Genomic DNA, 17,538 nt, shown 5'->3' with positions numbered 1-17,538 from the left:
CACTCCTTGTCCACCTTTATCCTTCAAAGTCAAGTATTCTCTGTCAACTTCTCGAAATACATACACTAATTATATAGGCTTATAACTGATACTTTTTACTCTCACTTTCCTAAGTAAATACAAGGAGATAATGAAAATATTTTACTTTGAATAAGTCGTCACCAATCTGAAAAGTCTGAGAAATACTGAGAACCACAGCAACAGAAAAAGTGCTCTTAGGTAATCAAAACAAAGAGGCTAGCTTCTGTGAGTATGCTTTGTCAAGCAGATTAATGGATCAACCATTAACTTGACAGTGACTTTGTATTCTGGTTGACAAAAAGTCCAAACTACCAGATAAGAAAAGCGATTCATTGCTGCCATAAAAAAAAAAAAGTCAGTCTACTAAACAAAGAGGAAAAATAAACAAGCTATTTCCATGACAATAGAATTGATTGTATACACATCTTTTTCTTAAGACATGTCCATCAGTCACCACAAATGGGAAAAAATGTAACAGAAAACACAAAAAAGCCTATCTTACTTACCTACAATCTATAATTAAAGCTCAGGGATTTTTTAACTCTAAGTTTAAATATTTTTGCTTAAATGAGACGTGCAGGGAACAAAGCAAAAAGAAGAATACAAAACCTTCCAATGTGCATAAATAAAAACATCCATATTTAGACACTTTAGTGGGGTCAGTATCCAAATACATCAACATAATCAGCACCCTAAAATCGCTCAATCCAAGTATGGAGAAGATCTCTAGTTTACAGCGTTTTTATTCTAAGCAACAGTTTAACACACATCAACATATTGCATATGTACATGAGCAATGGTTCTAATACACAAAAATATTGCATGCTATGTACATGAATTTAAACTGTCTATGCTTTTATCATTATCTGAGGGATTGACAGAATATTGCTCCCAAATATGATCAGTTAACTATATCTCTTCCATGAAGTTTTGAAAGAATCTTTGTAATCTTTTCAAATGATACAAAAGGGTTTTTTTTTTTTAAAAAAAGGATAAAATATTGTCCACATTTTTGAGATTTCATACAGTCTTAAACAGTACAGCTGTTTTTCCACATTAACAGTGGCTTGCTAGAACATTGAAGAAATGGAAAACTTCATCTTTATCCAAGACTGCCACTTCAGTTGAACATTCGGTACATTTGACTGGATGATATACTTCCTCCTCTTCCTGATTTGCTTGCACAGTGGTGATCTCGTTGCTGTGTTTCATTTTCTTATGCCCTTTCTTTATCTTCTTGTTCACTGGGCCTTTGTATTTTAGAACCTCTTCTTTGTTAACTGAGCAGTTCATCACAAACATTGCTCTGTACTGCGTTTTGTAGGATTCATGTCTAGGAAGAAGAGAAGAAAATGCAATGGTCATATTCTCTGATAGAATTCTGCTTCCACAAAACTGGTTAACACTGCTGAAGGTAGGATTGAAGGCAGGAAACACCAAATCAAAGGACTAGCAGCCTGTCAAAAGTGAAGTCTTATAAACAAAATAAAAATCACAACTACAAAAGCCAGGAAAATGTAGCGTTTCTTTAGTTTTGAAGTTAAGCTGTTTAAAAATAAATAAATGCTTATTTTGATAAGCATCCCTGAACTACATAGCTATATTACTATGGAATCATGAATGGTGATTTATGGCTAAAAATGGGACAAAGATTAGAAGCCAGAATTTGAACCATCATTTGCCCCCCAACATGAAATATTCAAAATCATTTTAAGCCTGTCATTTCTCATGATTCAGATCAGTCCAAAACTAATTTTGTTTTTCAGAAAAATGTTTATGAACTGCAAATCTCATGCCAATTTAAATTTAGTATCTTAAATGTTAAATTTTTGAGCTAATATATTTACCCTAGAAAGATCAATTCAGATCCAACCTTCAGGACAGCTTTCAAGGAAGGGGTGACTATATATGACATACATACATATTTAATTTTATTTATTTATATTTGTAGTTTGCTTGTTTCCATCCTAATAAAATTCTGTTTTACTGTTCCTCAATTCATCTCCATGCTGTATGTTCCCAACTCTTTCCTGCTTAGATGATCCCAAATCCTTGCATCCGTTATTCAACCATGAACCTGACCCAGACATACCTCGCTTCTCTCATTCAGTTTTGGCTTTCAAAGACCTTCTCAGTATGAACAGTGACTTCCTCCATTTTAGCCAAGCAGTCCTTTCAAAGCCTGAAACACCAGGCAACTGCCATTAAGGTAAAAGGATAAGAGAGCTCAACACTTCTCAGGACTGGGCCTTTGTGAACATCATTATACAGTCTCTAAAATCTACATCTCAAGAAGAGTGTGGAACTTTTGTATGCAGCACAGAGCCCAAAAGGAGACCAAGTGAGAAGTACAAAGTGTAGCAGATGACAGCCAACAGTTCAGAGAGGAAGGTGTTAATTCCCCCCCCTCTCAAATTTGTGTTTTTGTTAAGATTTCTCTCTTCAAAATCTTGGATAAGGTGGGTACCAACTCAGTTACAATATTAAGAAAATTAACTCCTAGTGTCAAGGACATAAGACTAGGCACCAAAGATCATTATAAAGCTTAGGATAGTGAAGTCCAGATGAGTTAAAAATCATTTGAATACTCCAGGAAATTGTTTTGGGCAAGAGCAGAGGCATTTTCCTGCAACTAGTCAAACATGAACCCAGTACCTTCATCTCAATGTTCTGTATTCACTCTGGAATACTAGTTCACTGTGACCCAATATTCTTTCATAATATCAACATATTGCTAGGGATATTTACTAATCTGCCTGTGACTACCACTTCCCCCCCATACTCAAACTCTTGCTTAGCTGAAAAACTATCAACGTACCACAAAGACTGAGTATCATTTGAGTATTTGATCATTTATTCATTCAGAGGTTGAGCCAAGCCACTAACAAATTGACTGAAAATACAGCTGACTGACTGGTTTGCAAAACAGACAGGATCTTTAAGATTAACACTTCTGAAAAGCATTAGATATAGTGCAAATCACGGTCTCATAAATATTCAGTGAATCTGCAAAACACTCTTCTACATATTGCTTATTTCCATACTGGTCCCACCCCGATCTCTCTACAGAAAAATTCTAGATTTGCTACTGCTGAGCCAAGGTGAAATATAATTGCATGCCTGTGTTGAATCACACCTTTACTTCCATAACGATACATCTGCTCTGTTTAAAACTAATAAGTGTAAATTACATATTTCACTGCAGCTGAAAATAAGACATTACAGAAAGATCACTTCATGTTTATGGTTCAGTAATTACCTCTGACAGTCAAAGCACAACGTAGTCATGCAAGCAGGGCAGTTCAAAACAGCATCACTGTTTGGAATGGCTGGAGGTTTGGACTGCTGCTGCTGAGTTCTTCTTATATTTTGGTACCTACCAAGAGGTAAACAAACAGGTGAAAGCATCCATCCCTACAGGTTAGGCATCTAGACTGAACCTTAAAGCTGTATTTACAACCAAACCCCCGCCTCCCCACAGCAAATGTTTGATACCTCCTGGAACCCTGCTCTCCCAATCCAAATTTGCTCAGGAGTTTGAATCTTAACTGAGTGTGGATTTTTGGATCATGATCCTTTGCTCTGTGTGAAGTAGGGTGCATTTTTTCTAGGTATAATCACCACAAGTCATTTAATTCTGCTTTCATCAGTTCTTGTTAAGCTGCAGAATCTAGTTTTCCTGCAGTCCAAGGGATTTTTACTTCATACACACCCCCAAAATCCCACAGAAAAGAAGCTCCAGGCTCTTTCCATTTTATCCAAACACTCTTTTTCTGCCTCACTAAATTCCAAGCCTGTCAAAAACAAAAATGCATTCACACTAAACAATGACCTATAGCTAAACAATCTGGTGATCAAAATAGGCCAGGACATAAAAAAATATTAGATGTCACCTAATCCTGCAAGGTCGCTGCATGTGGAACGCCCTTTGACTTCAATAGGAGTTCTACACATGGGTGACTTGCAGGATCAGGCTTTTTTTTTTATAAAAAGAATAAAAATATAAAGCAAATGGGGTGGTAATAAAGAAGCACTTATAATCATTAATTTCTCTGGTGAAATTTGCAGGGTCAAATCCTACTAGAACTCCCATTAAAGTCAGTGGGAAGTTCATGTGGAGTAGGATTTGGCCCCAAGTAAGTACCTACAGGTTCAGAGCATCACAAAAAGGGACCTGTAAATGTGGATAAGTGAACACTGTATTAAAACAAGCTTTTTTATTTCATATACTTCAAATGAAGCTCTGAATCAACAAAACAACATTTAGACATACTGCCTTTATAGCACAGTCTTTTAAGTTACTTGGCATATTCAAGAATATTTTCAAGGGTTAAAATGTTTACAGCTGCTTACCCTCGTCTCTGAGAGTCCACCCACTCTTGGTCTCGATCATCTTCTTCTGGATCATAGAGTAGCTCATCGTTAGTAGGAATCCGGCGCTGCTGATGTCTCTTTTTTTTCCTGGCCGCCTGTGTACCTGGGAGATTTGTGCGAACATAGTTGAACTCTACCTCCCAAATAATATCATCCATTAAACCGAGAACTACTGTATTTCAGGGGTCCACAACCTTTTTCTTTCTGAGCCCCCCCACTCTCCAACATGCTATAAAAATTCCATGGCCCACCTGTGCCACAGCAACTTTTTTTCTGCAAATCCAGTAGATTAAAAGCCGCCAGCAATAGGGACAGCATGCAGGGCAGTTGCCCAGGGCCCCATACCACAGAGGGACCCCACGAAGCTAAGTTGCTCGGGCTTCGGCTTCAGCCCTGGGTAGTGGGGCTTAGGCTTTGGCTTTCTGCCCTGGGGCCCAGTGAGTCTAACGCCGGCCCCTCTCTGGTTTATTTTGGTGGATCCCCTGAAACCTGCTTGCAGCCCCACAGGGGGCCTGGGACCTGATTGAGAACCACTGATCTATTTAGCTAATTAACCAAAGTGACAGTTTCTACTTCATTTTTGCTGTGCTACAATCACAAATAATCCCCATTAAAACAAAGACTTGGATCACTCTCTTCTGCAGAACACTGCCAGAGAAGGATTAATGCAGCACCAGGCTATATAAATTACCACCTCTTTTTCAGAATTTTGGTGGTGGTGTGAGATGACGTACATGCCCCCAACCTAACCACCTGCCCTCAAGACCCTCTCCAGCCACAATCCCTGGCTCTAGAGAGGACTCTTCAACGTCTGGAGCAGGGTATATTGCTGTAGAGATGGCCAACTCTTTCCTCAGTCATTTACCTACTTTATCTTCATCCTCCGAATCAGAGTCAAAATAAATGTCGTCATAGTACTTTGTAGTGGTGACTGTTCCAGCTTGTCCAGTACTTGAGGAAGTACCTATTTATGAAATTATAACCAAACAAAATAAGAAAGCACCAGAATTAGCCATCATGAGCCCAATATACAGAAACAGACTATATCTCCAAGAGTGAATTCAGGAAGAGGGATCACCAAAGGCACATTCTCTGTAACTGTTTGAAAAAGCAACTGGGATCCCATTCTTATGCACATGTGTAACTTTACCCTGTGAGTAGTCCCACTGAAATCAATGCATGGATAATGATATGGTTAGTTTAATATTTAGGAGATTTAATAGCACTTACATAACACTTTATTTAGAGGTAAATTTAGACACATTAGTTGAGAACCTGTCTAAATTGAGACATATCAGTTTACACCAGTAACCCACTAGCTGATGTGTCTAACTTTATCTTGAAAATAAAGTGTTATGTAAATGCTATTAAATCTCCTAAATATTAAACTGATTGTACTGTGCTCCATGCACTGGCTTCGATGTGACTCTACACACTGCATAAAGTTACACACACTGAAGTCTTTGCAGGATTGGGGCCTAATTTATAAAATGTACCTACATCATCTTCTCTAGGCACAGATATACCAATCATAAAGCAACTAATGGACATAATGTCAGCTCAAAAGGATGGTCAGAGTATAGTCTGGGGTGAGCCATCATTTGCAAATTATGGAACTCTACCCAGGAAAGTGTTACATGGCCTCTTTAGTAATACAAAGATAATTAACTGGAAACTATGCACAGGTTCACATCTGTCCAGTTAACTGGAAAAACAAGATTTACCTTGCTGAAATGTCTGCAAATCAAAGATCCTGTTTAAAATGGACCTTTTAATAGGTGACTTGGGAAGGTAATTAAGAATGCCTCACTATGCATTTTGTAACAGGAACAAAGAAACACATGTTCTCCTCAACAGTAAGAAACTAATCCCCCTGGTCATTATGTCACTCTGAATCAAAAAGAACAGAAATATATCTGAGGGAAGCATTCTGGAGATGGACAGCTTTGGCTATTCAGAAGCAGCTTTTAGTCCTGCTGTGAGAGAGGTAATTATACTCCCAGTTCATAGACTAGCTTTCGAAATATTTTTTATCAGTGTTCTGTCAAGAGGCTAAGGTTTAAAATCTTTTTTTGGCCTGTTAACCCATTTTGATTTTAACTAGTTTCAATCTGATAGCTTTTTGAGAAAATAATGACACTGTTTGAAGTGTATGTTATTCACCCTAATTGACTACATTCAAATATACTCCTCCTAACAGTACCAATTTCCCTTATAAAAGCACAAAATGGAACTGAACATTGTTTGCTATATAATGATACATTAACCAATACCAACACTTTAAAATTGTGGCACACCCAGGGACTGAGGTTTACCAAGTTCAACACATCAAACACTATTCCTTTCCGTCTGAGAAGGGAATCCTTGTAGCTGCTTTGGATGCCTTAAAAAGCACCTGATTTTCACTTAAGAAGTCTTCTGAACATTACAAGTGCTCAGAGAGAAAGCAAAGCTTTAAAGCCTACAAAAGCAGCTGTGAAAATTGTTCAAAGCCACTAAGGTTAGACCAGCACCACTAAGCTTAAAAAGTGGCTGTGTTATCTAAAATGCTAGTCAAAGACTAGAAACATTTATTCTATGACAGCTATGGTAAACCACAGATGTGTGTGTCTTGGAACAAATATTTGTAGTATGTCCAGATTAGCATTTGCAATTCTGTTAGTTAACACAATTTAATCAGCAATCAATTCACTCAAGTTAAAATAGAATCACAAACTCTACTCTAGAAAAACCCTTTAGTGTAGCTCTACTCTCCAATTAAACTCTTCTAGCTCTGGGAGCTCCTGGGCAGTAAGCAATTTCTTTTTCACTTTGTAACATAAGTAGTATTTTATTTTTACTTCTTTCCTCTCAATTGCCAGTAGGTGACCACTTCGTAGAGCCCCATGTCATAGGGGCTAAGTCCCATATGTCAGAAGTGGCGGCTGACAGCTCTCAAGATGATCTGCAGCAGATGGAGGGAATCTGCTGCCTGTTGTCCCTTCTATGAGCAGGTGATCCAAATCCTGGCAACATCAGGGAGCCACTGGAGGCAGGGGGAGAAATACAGCCACAGCCCCCCCATGTACATAGAGGAAGGGCAGGCTGAGAACAGGACTGGAGACCCCCTAAAAAGGAGCAGTGGACCAAGGAAGGTAAGCCACTAAATGAAAGAGCAGAAGCTCAGCAAGACCACGAAAGGAAGAAAAGTCCTGGAAAGTGTGAAATGCCCCATTCATCTAAATGAGCATTGGGATATTGATAGTAGTTTAAATTTAAATGGCTAGGTGAACTATTTAATTGCTGATTTAGCACAGATGTCCACCTATGATTATCAGTGCACACACCCGTAATCAAACTGAAGGGTCAAATAATGCATTAACTCAGCCACCCTATAATTGACTATTGTATAGAAGAGCAGATACTAAAACAGATATATTTACCTGTTTCTAGTGACTTCCACTTGCCCTCCATAGTTTTCATGGTGCAGTTTAGTTCCGCCTCCATTTCCTTTTGGAACTCATCTTCACTTGAAGATTCACTTTCTCCAGTAAGGCACTCCCTTATCAGTTTGCGCTTCTGATCGGGAGTGCCATATAAAAGCACATCCACTTCATCTTCTGAGCTATAGGATATTTAAGTATTAAAATCCATTATTATTGGTTTAAAATATTAACCTTTCTATTCATGCAATAAAGATATCTTTTGAATTGTTCTGAAGTATTGGAACAACTTATCTGTCTAATGACTGGACATATTTTACCATTTTAGTTGGACTACTGCTCCATTTTGACCTATATACTAAGGCCACAATCCTGCAATTGACAGTGAAGTCAGTGGGTCTGTGGGTAAGCACAACAATCTACCTATGCATTGTCAACTGCAGGACTGGAGTCTTAAATATTTCAGTTTAAACAAAAAGCTACTCTGATTGTAAGTTTAAAAACAAAAAACAAAACAGCAGCAAGCTTTGAAAAAAAGTCCTAGAAAATTATGTTTCCTTTAAAGAAGGAAATTGCATTTGAGTGAAATCGTATACTGTTCACCATAAATTACAGCCTGCCTCCCTTCCACCATATGCCCCTTGTAATTCATTTCTTAGCAATGCACAGCAGCGGTACAATAAGACACAGTGTGGGAATGAAGGAGTCAACAGTGCACAAGACCATTTTTAAAAAGTCTTTATGAGAATGTAAGATTTGTGTTCCTGTCGTGTTCTTGCAATGAACCATGTATGCTTACTTACACTGATGCAATCACAATGCCGATAAACCTATAATTTTAGTTTTCATGGTGTTACAAGGCACTAGAATAACCCAAAACAAACACTGAAAATAAAACAAAGTAGGACTAGAAACTGAAATGGGAATATAGATAAGCTTGGCGGAATTCTATTTTTAAAAGAAATAATTCAACAGCTAATACGGATATGTACTTTTAAACATTTTTCAAAGGAGACATTCACAGTTGTGCAAAACTATAGATTTTAAGGGTTTATTATCAATTTAAATTTTTACAGTGGCAAGAAATGATGGAGGGATCAGATCTTAGATTGAAAGAGGTAAAGCGTCATAAGCAGGTTGTTTCAGCAGAGCTGTAAACAAGAACTTTACGCAGCATTTGTTACATCACGTTTTATGCTCATTAAAGTGGGACTCTAAGAAGTTCTCCTGCAGCAGCTCGCTCACTTTGCCTGCCTGTACAGTCCGGCTATTATCAATGTTAATACTTTACGCTGGGCGTGTGGGTGCCGAAGTCATTTCTAGCCCTTGCGGGCCGCAGTCTGGAACTTTATTAGAAGAGGAGAGTAAAGAAGCAGAGTCTTCGCGTGACACCTCCGAGTCCTGCCCGGGCACTGGCGTGTCTCTGCCTGCGTCAGTCATGGGGACGCCAGGCCCAGTCAGGCTCTGCGGGGGACTCTCTCAGCCCCTCCCCTGGTCGCTCGGTACCTGCTCTGCCCCGGCTCCTCATCGCTGGGCTCCTCGATCACGTAGGGATCATCGTCCTCCTGCAGGCGGCTCATGGCGACACCCAACTAGCTCCCTCTCTGCTCCGGCCGCTCCGCTCCGCTCGGTGCAGCGGCAAACTCGGTCCCCAGGCCCGGTCCGCCCGGAAACCTGCTCCGCCGCCCGCTTCCGCTCCTGCGCCCCGGCCCGTCCCGGTCTTGCTAGGCCCCCGCGAGCGCTGCGGCCGCGCCCAACAAGCCACCGAGCTCCTTCCTGGGGCCCGATCCCCGGATCAAGAAGGCCACCCACCTCCGCCTGCCTTTTATCCCAAGCGCACGAGCCAGCACGGGAGAGCCACGCACTGATAGTGGCCAGTGCACGGGGGGAAGGTGCAAGCCCAGTGCCAGCTAGTGCCATAAACTGCCCTTTACAACGGCGCAACATCCCCTCCTCCCTAAATCCCTCAGCGCTGTGAAAAACGTCACTGGAGTTAGGCCGATTTAACCCGCTGTAACGGGCAGAATTCTTCCCTATCAACCTACCTACCAACCACCTCTTGGAGGAAATGGATTAACTACAGTGATGGAACAAACACTGCTGGTCCTAGTTTAACTATTTACTTTGTTGTTAACACTATATGCTTTCAGAGTAGCAGCCGTGTTAGTCTGTATCCGCAAAAATAACAGGAGTACTTGTGGCACCTTAGAGACTAACAAATTTATTAGAGCATAAGCTTTCGTGGGCTACAACCCACTTCTTCGGATGCATCCGAAGAAGTGGGTTGTAGCCCACGAAAGCTTATGCTCTAATAAATTTGTTAGTCTCTAAGGTGCCACAAGTACTCCTGTTATTTTTACTATATGCTTTGTACTCCTTTCCTCCTATAGTCTGATTATAATTATGAGCGCCTCAGAATACATACATAAAAGGCATGATCCCTAAAATGAATAGCATATTATTATAGACACAACTGGAAATAATTATATGCACCAGTAGTCACTGGAAATGTTGATTTTCAAACTTGGAAGCTAAACAATCCAATACATGATGCAAACAGCATTTTCAGCATCAGCTCCTCTTTAAGGGCTTGTCTATATCAGGAATTTATACCTGTGTAGCTACATATCTGTACAATCCCCCAGTGTAAATGGCTGCATCAGAGTAAAGGAAGGCTTGCACTGTGCATCTTACCCAAGTTTGAAACCACTTCTGTCATGAGACCCAAAAATGGTATATCAGTGTGAACCCATGTAGGAGATCTAGTTATTGGCATATTAACTCACTTCTGTCTGGATCTCCAACACAAAACCCCACTTATCCAAATCCCTGCTGCGCTGCCAATTGTCCACAAAGCAACACAAGCAGCAATTCCAAGACTTAATGGGAGTCATGAAGCAGACCAGTGGTTCTCAAACTTTCCCCCCCCCCCCCCCCCCCAGACCACTTGAAAATTGCTGAGGGTCTCGACCAACCACTTAATGATCTTTCCAAATGTTGTTTGTACTGTTAGCTAACTATTGTAAAGTGCTTTGGATAAAAACGCTATATAAAAAAAATTAACATTTTTTTGTTCTACAAATATTATCAGTAGTCTTAAATTTCTAATGCGATGGATGTGCCCTCTCTCCCCCGCGGCAGCAGCCCCCGAGCTGGGGCTGGGAAGGACGGGGGTCTCTTCCTGGCAACTGCAGTCTTGGAGCTGGGGAAAGTCACCTTTCTCTGGCCGCCATAGCCCTGCACGTCCTAAATTCCCCCAACCCCCTCTTCTCACTCTACTGCCCCCTCTCACCTACCTCCTAAGGCCACCAGCTCACCTTACATGTGCATCTTCTCCAGAGTTCAGGCACCAGGCACCTAATAAGAGGACCCACGCCTGCACACACCGTAGAATGGAACTTGCGGGCCACAGTTTGAGAACCTCTGGTATAGACACTTCTGCACAGGTGCTTTGGAATTACATAACAGAACCACAGCTCTGGAAAAAGACTCATGGTTCAAATCACTAACCAAAGACTCAGGCCTTGTCTACACTGGCAAGTTTCTGCGCAGTAAAGCAGCTTCTGCAGTGTAACTGCCAATGTGTACACACTGCCAAGCCACTTAGTGCGCAGAAACTGCACAGTTGCAGCGCTTTAAAAAACCACCCCCATGAGAGGCGTACAGCTTTCTGCGCTGGGGCTACACGCTGGTCGATTACAGCGCTGCAGTTAGCCCCCCGGAGGGGTCCCCATTACAGCGCTGCAATTGGCCCCCCGGAGGGGTCCCACTGTGACACATGGTTAGAAAGGGTTAAACATCCTGCACAATAACCCTCAAAAGACATGTGGGGAGATGTTTGTGTTTTTGTGTATTTACATATGTATGAGTATGGTCGACAATGTAGACAGGGACTTGATTATGCTGTATTCTGATAATTCAGAGATCAAAAGAACATCCTAGCACAGGGGTCAGCAACCTTTCAGAAGTGGTGTGCCGAGTCTTCATTTATTCACTCTAATTTAAGGTTTCGCGTGCCAGTAATACATTTTAACGTTTTTAGGTCTCTTTCTAGAAATCTATAATATGTAACTAAACTATTGTTGTATGTAAAGTAAATAAGGTTTTTAAAATGTTTAAGAAGATTTATTTAAAATTAAATTAAAATGCAGAGCCCCCCGGCCTGGTGGCCAGAACCCGGGCAGTATGAGTGCCACTGAAAATCAGCACGCGTGCCATAGGTTGCCTACCCCTGTCCTAGCATTTAAATAAATTGTAAACACGGGATATCTCTGTATTCATCTCTTTTTGAAATGTATAGCAAATAATCTGTGAATGGTGCAGGAACAAGCAAAATTGCCTTAAGTTAATTCTATAGCTAAGTACCAGTGAGGACCTCTTTCAATGTCATCCTAATTACCTTTTGTTCCCAGAGGAACTCCCAACTTGTCAAAGAGGACATGAAATTGTATAAAAGATCCTTGGGTTCTGATTCTGTCATCTCAGATTTGCTTAAGCTTCATCAAGGGACATTTGAGTCGCAAGACTGAGGTCTTAGTTAGGGTGGTACGCCCGGACTATGATATTTGGCTTTGGCCTATAACCTATGAAGTGAATTCTAAAGGAACTCTTTGCAAATACAAAGCTCACCATCTCTGCTATGAATCTAAACCTCAATGAATTGAACTCATGGTTGTATGTATATTGATCTTTTAACCATTCTCTCTTTTTTGTTTTTTAATAAACTTTAATTTAGTTAATAAGAATTGGCTGGAGCGTGTATTTGGGTAAGATCTGAAACATTCATTAACCTGGGAGGTAATGTGTCTAAGCCTTTGGGACGGGTAGAACCTTTTCTTTTATATGATGAAATAAGACTTTCAGAAATCATCATATTTGACTTAGTTCCCTTAAAGTGATCCAGCCTCAGGCCTCCATCCAGATACCTGTGTTTGGATTTCTGAGTAACCAGTAAGGTAATAAAGAAGCTGTTGTATGGTGGCTTAGTAAATCTAAGTATTGGAATATCCACCAGCTTTATGCGGAGTGTCTTCCCCATTCTTTGGGGTTTACCCTAATTGAGTGACCTCAGCTGGCCCCAGCTGGGACCCCAATCACATGCACAATGCCTGTTCTTGCCTTTCTGGTCATCGGTCTCAGCACATCTTTCCAGGTGACCATGCCTGCTCCATGCACCAGGCGATCCTCCGTAGCTGCTGGACCTCATCAGCATTTGGGGAAAGGAGGCTGTCCAGGGCCAGCTGCGCTCCAGCCGTTGGAATTATGATACCTATGGCCAGAATTCACGATTCAGGACAGAAAGGGGCCATGACTGGGACACACTGCAATGCAGGGTCAAAGTGAAGGAGCTGCAGCATGGCATGGGCGGCAAACTGTTCCACGCCTATGAGCTGCCGGTTATACAAAGATCTGGATGTGATACTCGCTGGCGACCCCACCTCCACTGCGAAGGTCACTGTGGATACTTCAGTGGCTCACGCGCCAGTCAAGAGTGGACCGAGCCAGGAGGAAATCTTGAACAAGGATTGGGACCCAGAGGCAGAAGACGACTCGGAGGTCAGAGATGCATGCAGCCAGGAGCTCTTCTCTGCCTTAGAGGAAATGCAAACAGGAGAGGAGGCCCCTGGGAAAGTGGCTTTGATTTTAGGAAATCGCTAAAGCGAGTTGTTGGGAGCATGAAGGTTGCAGAAAGCAGGCTTGTGTCTGTATGATGTTGCTTGACTCCCTCACTTCATAGGAATCTGCCTCAGAGATCTCCACAAAACTCTCATGGAGACACTGGGCAATCCGCTACCACAGATTCTTTGGCAGAGCTGCTTTGTTTCTTGCACCATTAAGAGTAACTTTCCTGCACCACTCTGCCGTCATGGAGAGGGGGAAAGGGAGACCATTGCTGCACACAGGCGAGACGCATAAGGGCCAGGGCGGAAGCCGCAGTCTTAGAGAAGACCCTCCCTTGATTCCCTGCTCACCCTCAGCAGCAAGATATCTTCCATAATGAACACAGCCTGTGGAAAATACAGTAATGATTTTAAGGCCCCCCCTACAGTGCTGGCTCTCCCCAAGAGCCACGTGCCCAGTGTACAGTACGGTCCTGGAACCTGATTTTCCCTGCCGCTGTGGTTACTCACCATTTAGGGGGTCTTGTGGCTCATGTGTGCTTGCCTGGGGTCAGCCAGTTAGTGACAGGTATGTGAACAGTGGCTGTGTTTTAAAATCACTGAATCAGTGGTCTCTGTGTTGCAAACAATACTGCTTCTGTAAAATGCTGCATTTTGGCTTCACAGATATGACCTTGGGAGCCCAGCCTCCCTCTTTATCGCTGGCTGAACCGCTGTGCAGAATTAGAAAGCGTCCACGAAGAACTAAAGAGGACTTTCTGCATGATGTCATGATGCACTCCGCGGCCAAAAAACAAAAATTGAAGGAGAGGTGGGACAGCAAGAAGAGGGACCGACACGAGAACGCAACACACCAGAACGAAGCCACGGAGCAGCTCTTAAATTTTATGGAGTGCCAAGTGGACACGCTCCAGACACTATAGCACTGCAAACCGAGCAGCTCCACGCCAGTCTCCCCCTGCAGCCACTGTTGCAAAACTCTTTCCCAGGGCCCCCCCAAGACACCGCCTCCTCCTGGGGCCCTCCCTTTCCCCATCCCCCTCAGTGCTGATGTGTTGTTTTGTTTGTCTCTCTCCTCCAGTTGTTTTTTAATAAAAGAATTGTTTTGGTTTGAAAGCAATCTTTATTCCATTAATTGAAAGCAAACAGAGGCCTTTCAAAGCAACAGGCAATTTTCATAAACCTTCATAGAGCATTGTTTGCACCAATCACAATCACCTCCTACCATTACAAGCACTGGACTCCCGAGCATAGCAACAATTAGTGGCTTTCAGCTTCAAATTGCTGCCTCAAGGCACCCCTGATCCTTATGAGATCCTGTTCTGTGCCCCTCTAATAGTCCTGGTGTCTCACTGTTCAAACTCAGCCTCCAGGTGCTGAGCCTCAGCGGTCCAGCCCTGAGTGAAGCTTTCACCCTTCTCGTTACAAATATTATGGAGCATACAGCACACAGCTATAAGCATAGGAATATTGCCATCGGCCAGGTCCAGCCTCCCATATAGGCAGCGCCAGTGGGCCTTTAAACGGCCAAAAGCACAGAACAGTCATTCTGCACTTGCTCAGCCTGTTGCTGAACCGCTCCTTGCTGCTGTCAAGGTTCCCTGTGTATGGCTTCATAAGCCACAGCATTAAGGGGTAGGCAGGGTCTCCCAGGATCACAATGAGCATTTCGACTTCCCCTAAGGTGATCTTCTGGTCCGGGAAGAAAGTCCCTGCTTGCAGCTTCCTGAACAGGCCAGTGTTCCGAAAGATGTGTGTGTCATGCACCTTTCCAGACCAGCCTGCGTTAATGTCCATGAAACGCCCACAGTGATCCACAAGCGCCTGGAGAACCATAGAGAAATACCCCTTCCGATTAATGTACTCGGTGGCTAGGTGTTCTGGTGCCAGAATTGGAATATGCGTGCCATCTATCACCCCTTCACAGTTAGGGAAGCCCGTTTTTTCAAAGCCATCCACGATGTTACGGACGTTACCCAGAGTCACAGTCTTTCGGAGCAGGATGCGATTAATGGCCCTGCACACTTCCGTCAACACGAGTCCAACGGACGACTTTCCCACTCCGAACTGGTTAGCGACCCATCAGTAGCAGTCTGGGGTAGCCAGCTTCCACAGTGCAATCACCATGTGCTTCTCCAATGGCAGGGCAGCTCTCAGTCTCGTGTCCTTGCGCCACAGGGCTGAGGCGAGCTCACACAGTCCCATGAATGTGGCTTTCCTCATCCGAAAGTTCTGCAGCCACTGCTCATCATCCCAGACGTGCATGATGATGTGATCCCACCACTCAGTGCTTGTTTCCCGAGCCCAAAAGCGGCGTTCCACTGTGGTCAACACCTCCGTGAATGCCACAATCTCGTACCGTAGCTATTACACGTGGCGAGATCAATGTCAAACTCCTCTTGTCTTTGTAGTTTAAGGAATAACTCCACTGCCACGTGTGACGTGTTAGAGAGAGTGAGCAGCATATTGGTCAACAGTGCGGGATCCATTCCTGCAGACCGAAGAGGCAGGACGCGCAGTACACAAACCGTTGAAAGATGATGCCAAATGTGGAAGGAAGCACAGGGATTTCTGGGATGTGAAGCAATGCATTATGAGGCATTGCGACAGGACCCAGGAGGCCCCACGACCCCCTCCGTCTTTCCACAACTCTTAGCAGCAGAAGAGGAAGAGATGCTCTGTGGGATAGCTGCCCAGAGTGCACCGCTCCGAATACCGATGGAAGTGCCGCAAGTATGAACACGCTATTGCGCAGGCAGCTGACAGCATGAACACACATCAGCGGTTTCCCTTCAGCACTCCCTGAGTGGCGATGTAACTCTGCCAGTGTAGACATACCCTAAGGATCCAAAGTCAGTAAGAGTCACAGCCCAAAATTTTGGTCAGGGGAACGTGGCCCTCCTCTGTCATTCCTGCCACTCCTTCATGTCCAAATCGTTGTTTTTGGGGTTGTTTTTTGTTTGTTTTTTTGAGACAGAGCTACTTGTGTTTAACCAAGAAGGGGCGAATTACAACACTGTCTCTTTGACTGCCTCCCCTGCTTTCTAAACTCATGCTTTTGTCACTCCTCTTCCTCTTTCCTACTAAAAAAAACAAACTCTTTTTAAAAATTACTTTCCTCTAGAATGGTAACCAAGTCTGAAACAATGTCTAAGTGAACTAGACGGTACCAGTAGATAGATAAGCTAATAAACCTTCAAATTTAAGTGAGAAGAGTTATTGGAAGAGTCTAGCAGGAAGCAGGGTCAGTCCAATCCAACACTATTCAACAATTTGCTTCAGAGGACGAGTGGAGAAAATGCTGATCAAATTAACCAGATTTGCTACAAATGCCTATTTAAATTATTATAGATGATACAATGACTGCATAGTTTTAGAAAAAAATCACTGATTTCACAGTTTATTTTACAATAATTGGGATTAGTCTACAAGTTAAGGCAAACATACTAATGCATTTGCTTTTCCTTTTAAATCATAATTATAAAGATTACATAAAGTTCTCCAAAATTTCTAAGAAATGTTCATTATTTGGAAAAAATCATTAAGATGCTTGACACCAGGACATGGAAAAACTAAGACAATGCATACAATGCTTTATAATAACAATATTCAAACATCTAATGGCAATATTTAATCAATTTGAACAATGCATTCAAATGGGCAACTTCAGAAATTACTTACAAAGGTAAATAAGATTGGCAGCCATACCATAATACTATTCATAACATGAACATAATTATATTGGCTACTTTCACAAAGAAACAGGACATTTGATTTCTGAACAATGAAAGCGTACAATGATTAAATAAACGTGTGTGTGAATACATGTGCATAAATGAGTATGCTGTTGCTTCATATAGTCTGGAACTGCTTTCAGGAGTCTTCACTTTTTCAGAGAAGAGGAGCTTATTTATGCATACTTTGCCAACTGATTTCTCCGGTGAGATGTAAATCCCTATTAAAAGTCATGAAAACAAAATCCAGAAGAAGGCAGCCCTTGTTAGTGGATGGACAGAGTGTTTTATGTGTCTCCATTTAACACTGCCAGGCAGCTCTGCAGCAGCTGCAAGTTACCCTGTAGAAATAAAGAAAACGATGAC

The 17,538-nt window shown here is 42.3% G+C and overlaps 2 protein-coding genes across 3 annotated transcripts in view; both read right to left on the bottom strand.

The window, feature by feature from the left end:
• Positions 1–746: 746 nt before the first annotated feature.
• On the bottom strand, positions 747–9,464 carry EAPP (E2F associated phosphoprotein). 2 transcript variants are annotated; one of them, XM_065402703.1, is made up of 6 exons: positions 9,324–9,464; positions 7,818–7,999; positions 5,261–5,359; positions 4,375–4,498; positions 3,281–3,397; positions 747–1,354 (listed from the first exon to the last, which is right to left on the bottom strand). In XM_065402703.1, exons 1-6 carry the CDS (start codon positions 9,395–9,397, stop codon positions 1,078–1,080), a joined length of 873 nt encoding a protein of 290 aa, XP_065258775.1. In that variant the 5' UTR covers positions 9,398–9,464; the 3' UTR covers positions 747–1,077. The 2 variants fall into 2 exon arrangements, with proteins under 2 accessions (XP_065258775.1, XP_065258774.1); XM_065402702.1 differs by lacking the exon at positions 9,324–9,464 and adding an exon at positions 9,109–9,310.
• A 7,356-nt stretch (positions 9,465–16,820) lies between these two features.
• Positions 16,821–17,538, bottom strand: part of SNX6 (sorting nexin 6) — a 45,688-nt gene continuing 44,970 nt past the window's right edge. Inside the window, exon 14 of the mRNA XM_065402617.1 lies at positions 16,821–17,513. Within this exon, the coding sequence (XP_065258689.1) occupies positions 17,460–17,513 (54 nt within the window). The 3' untranslated portion in view covers positions 16,821–17,459. The remainder of the gene's footprint in view (positions 17,514–17,538) is intronic.

This window comes from Emys orbicularis, chromosome 4, assembly GCF_028017835.1.
Source record: "Emys orbicularis isolate rEmyOrb1 chromosome 4, rEmyOrb1.hap1, whole genome shotgun sequence".
NCBI classification, from domain to species: domain Eukaryota; kingdom Metazoa; phylum Chordata; order Testudines; family Emydidae; genus Emys; species Emys orbicularis.
The sequence above is the reverse complement of the archived record's forward strand: the minus strand, read 5'-3'. Positions and strand labels throughout refer to the sequence as shown.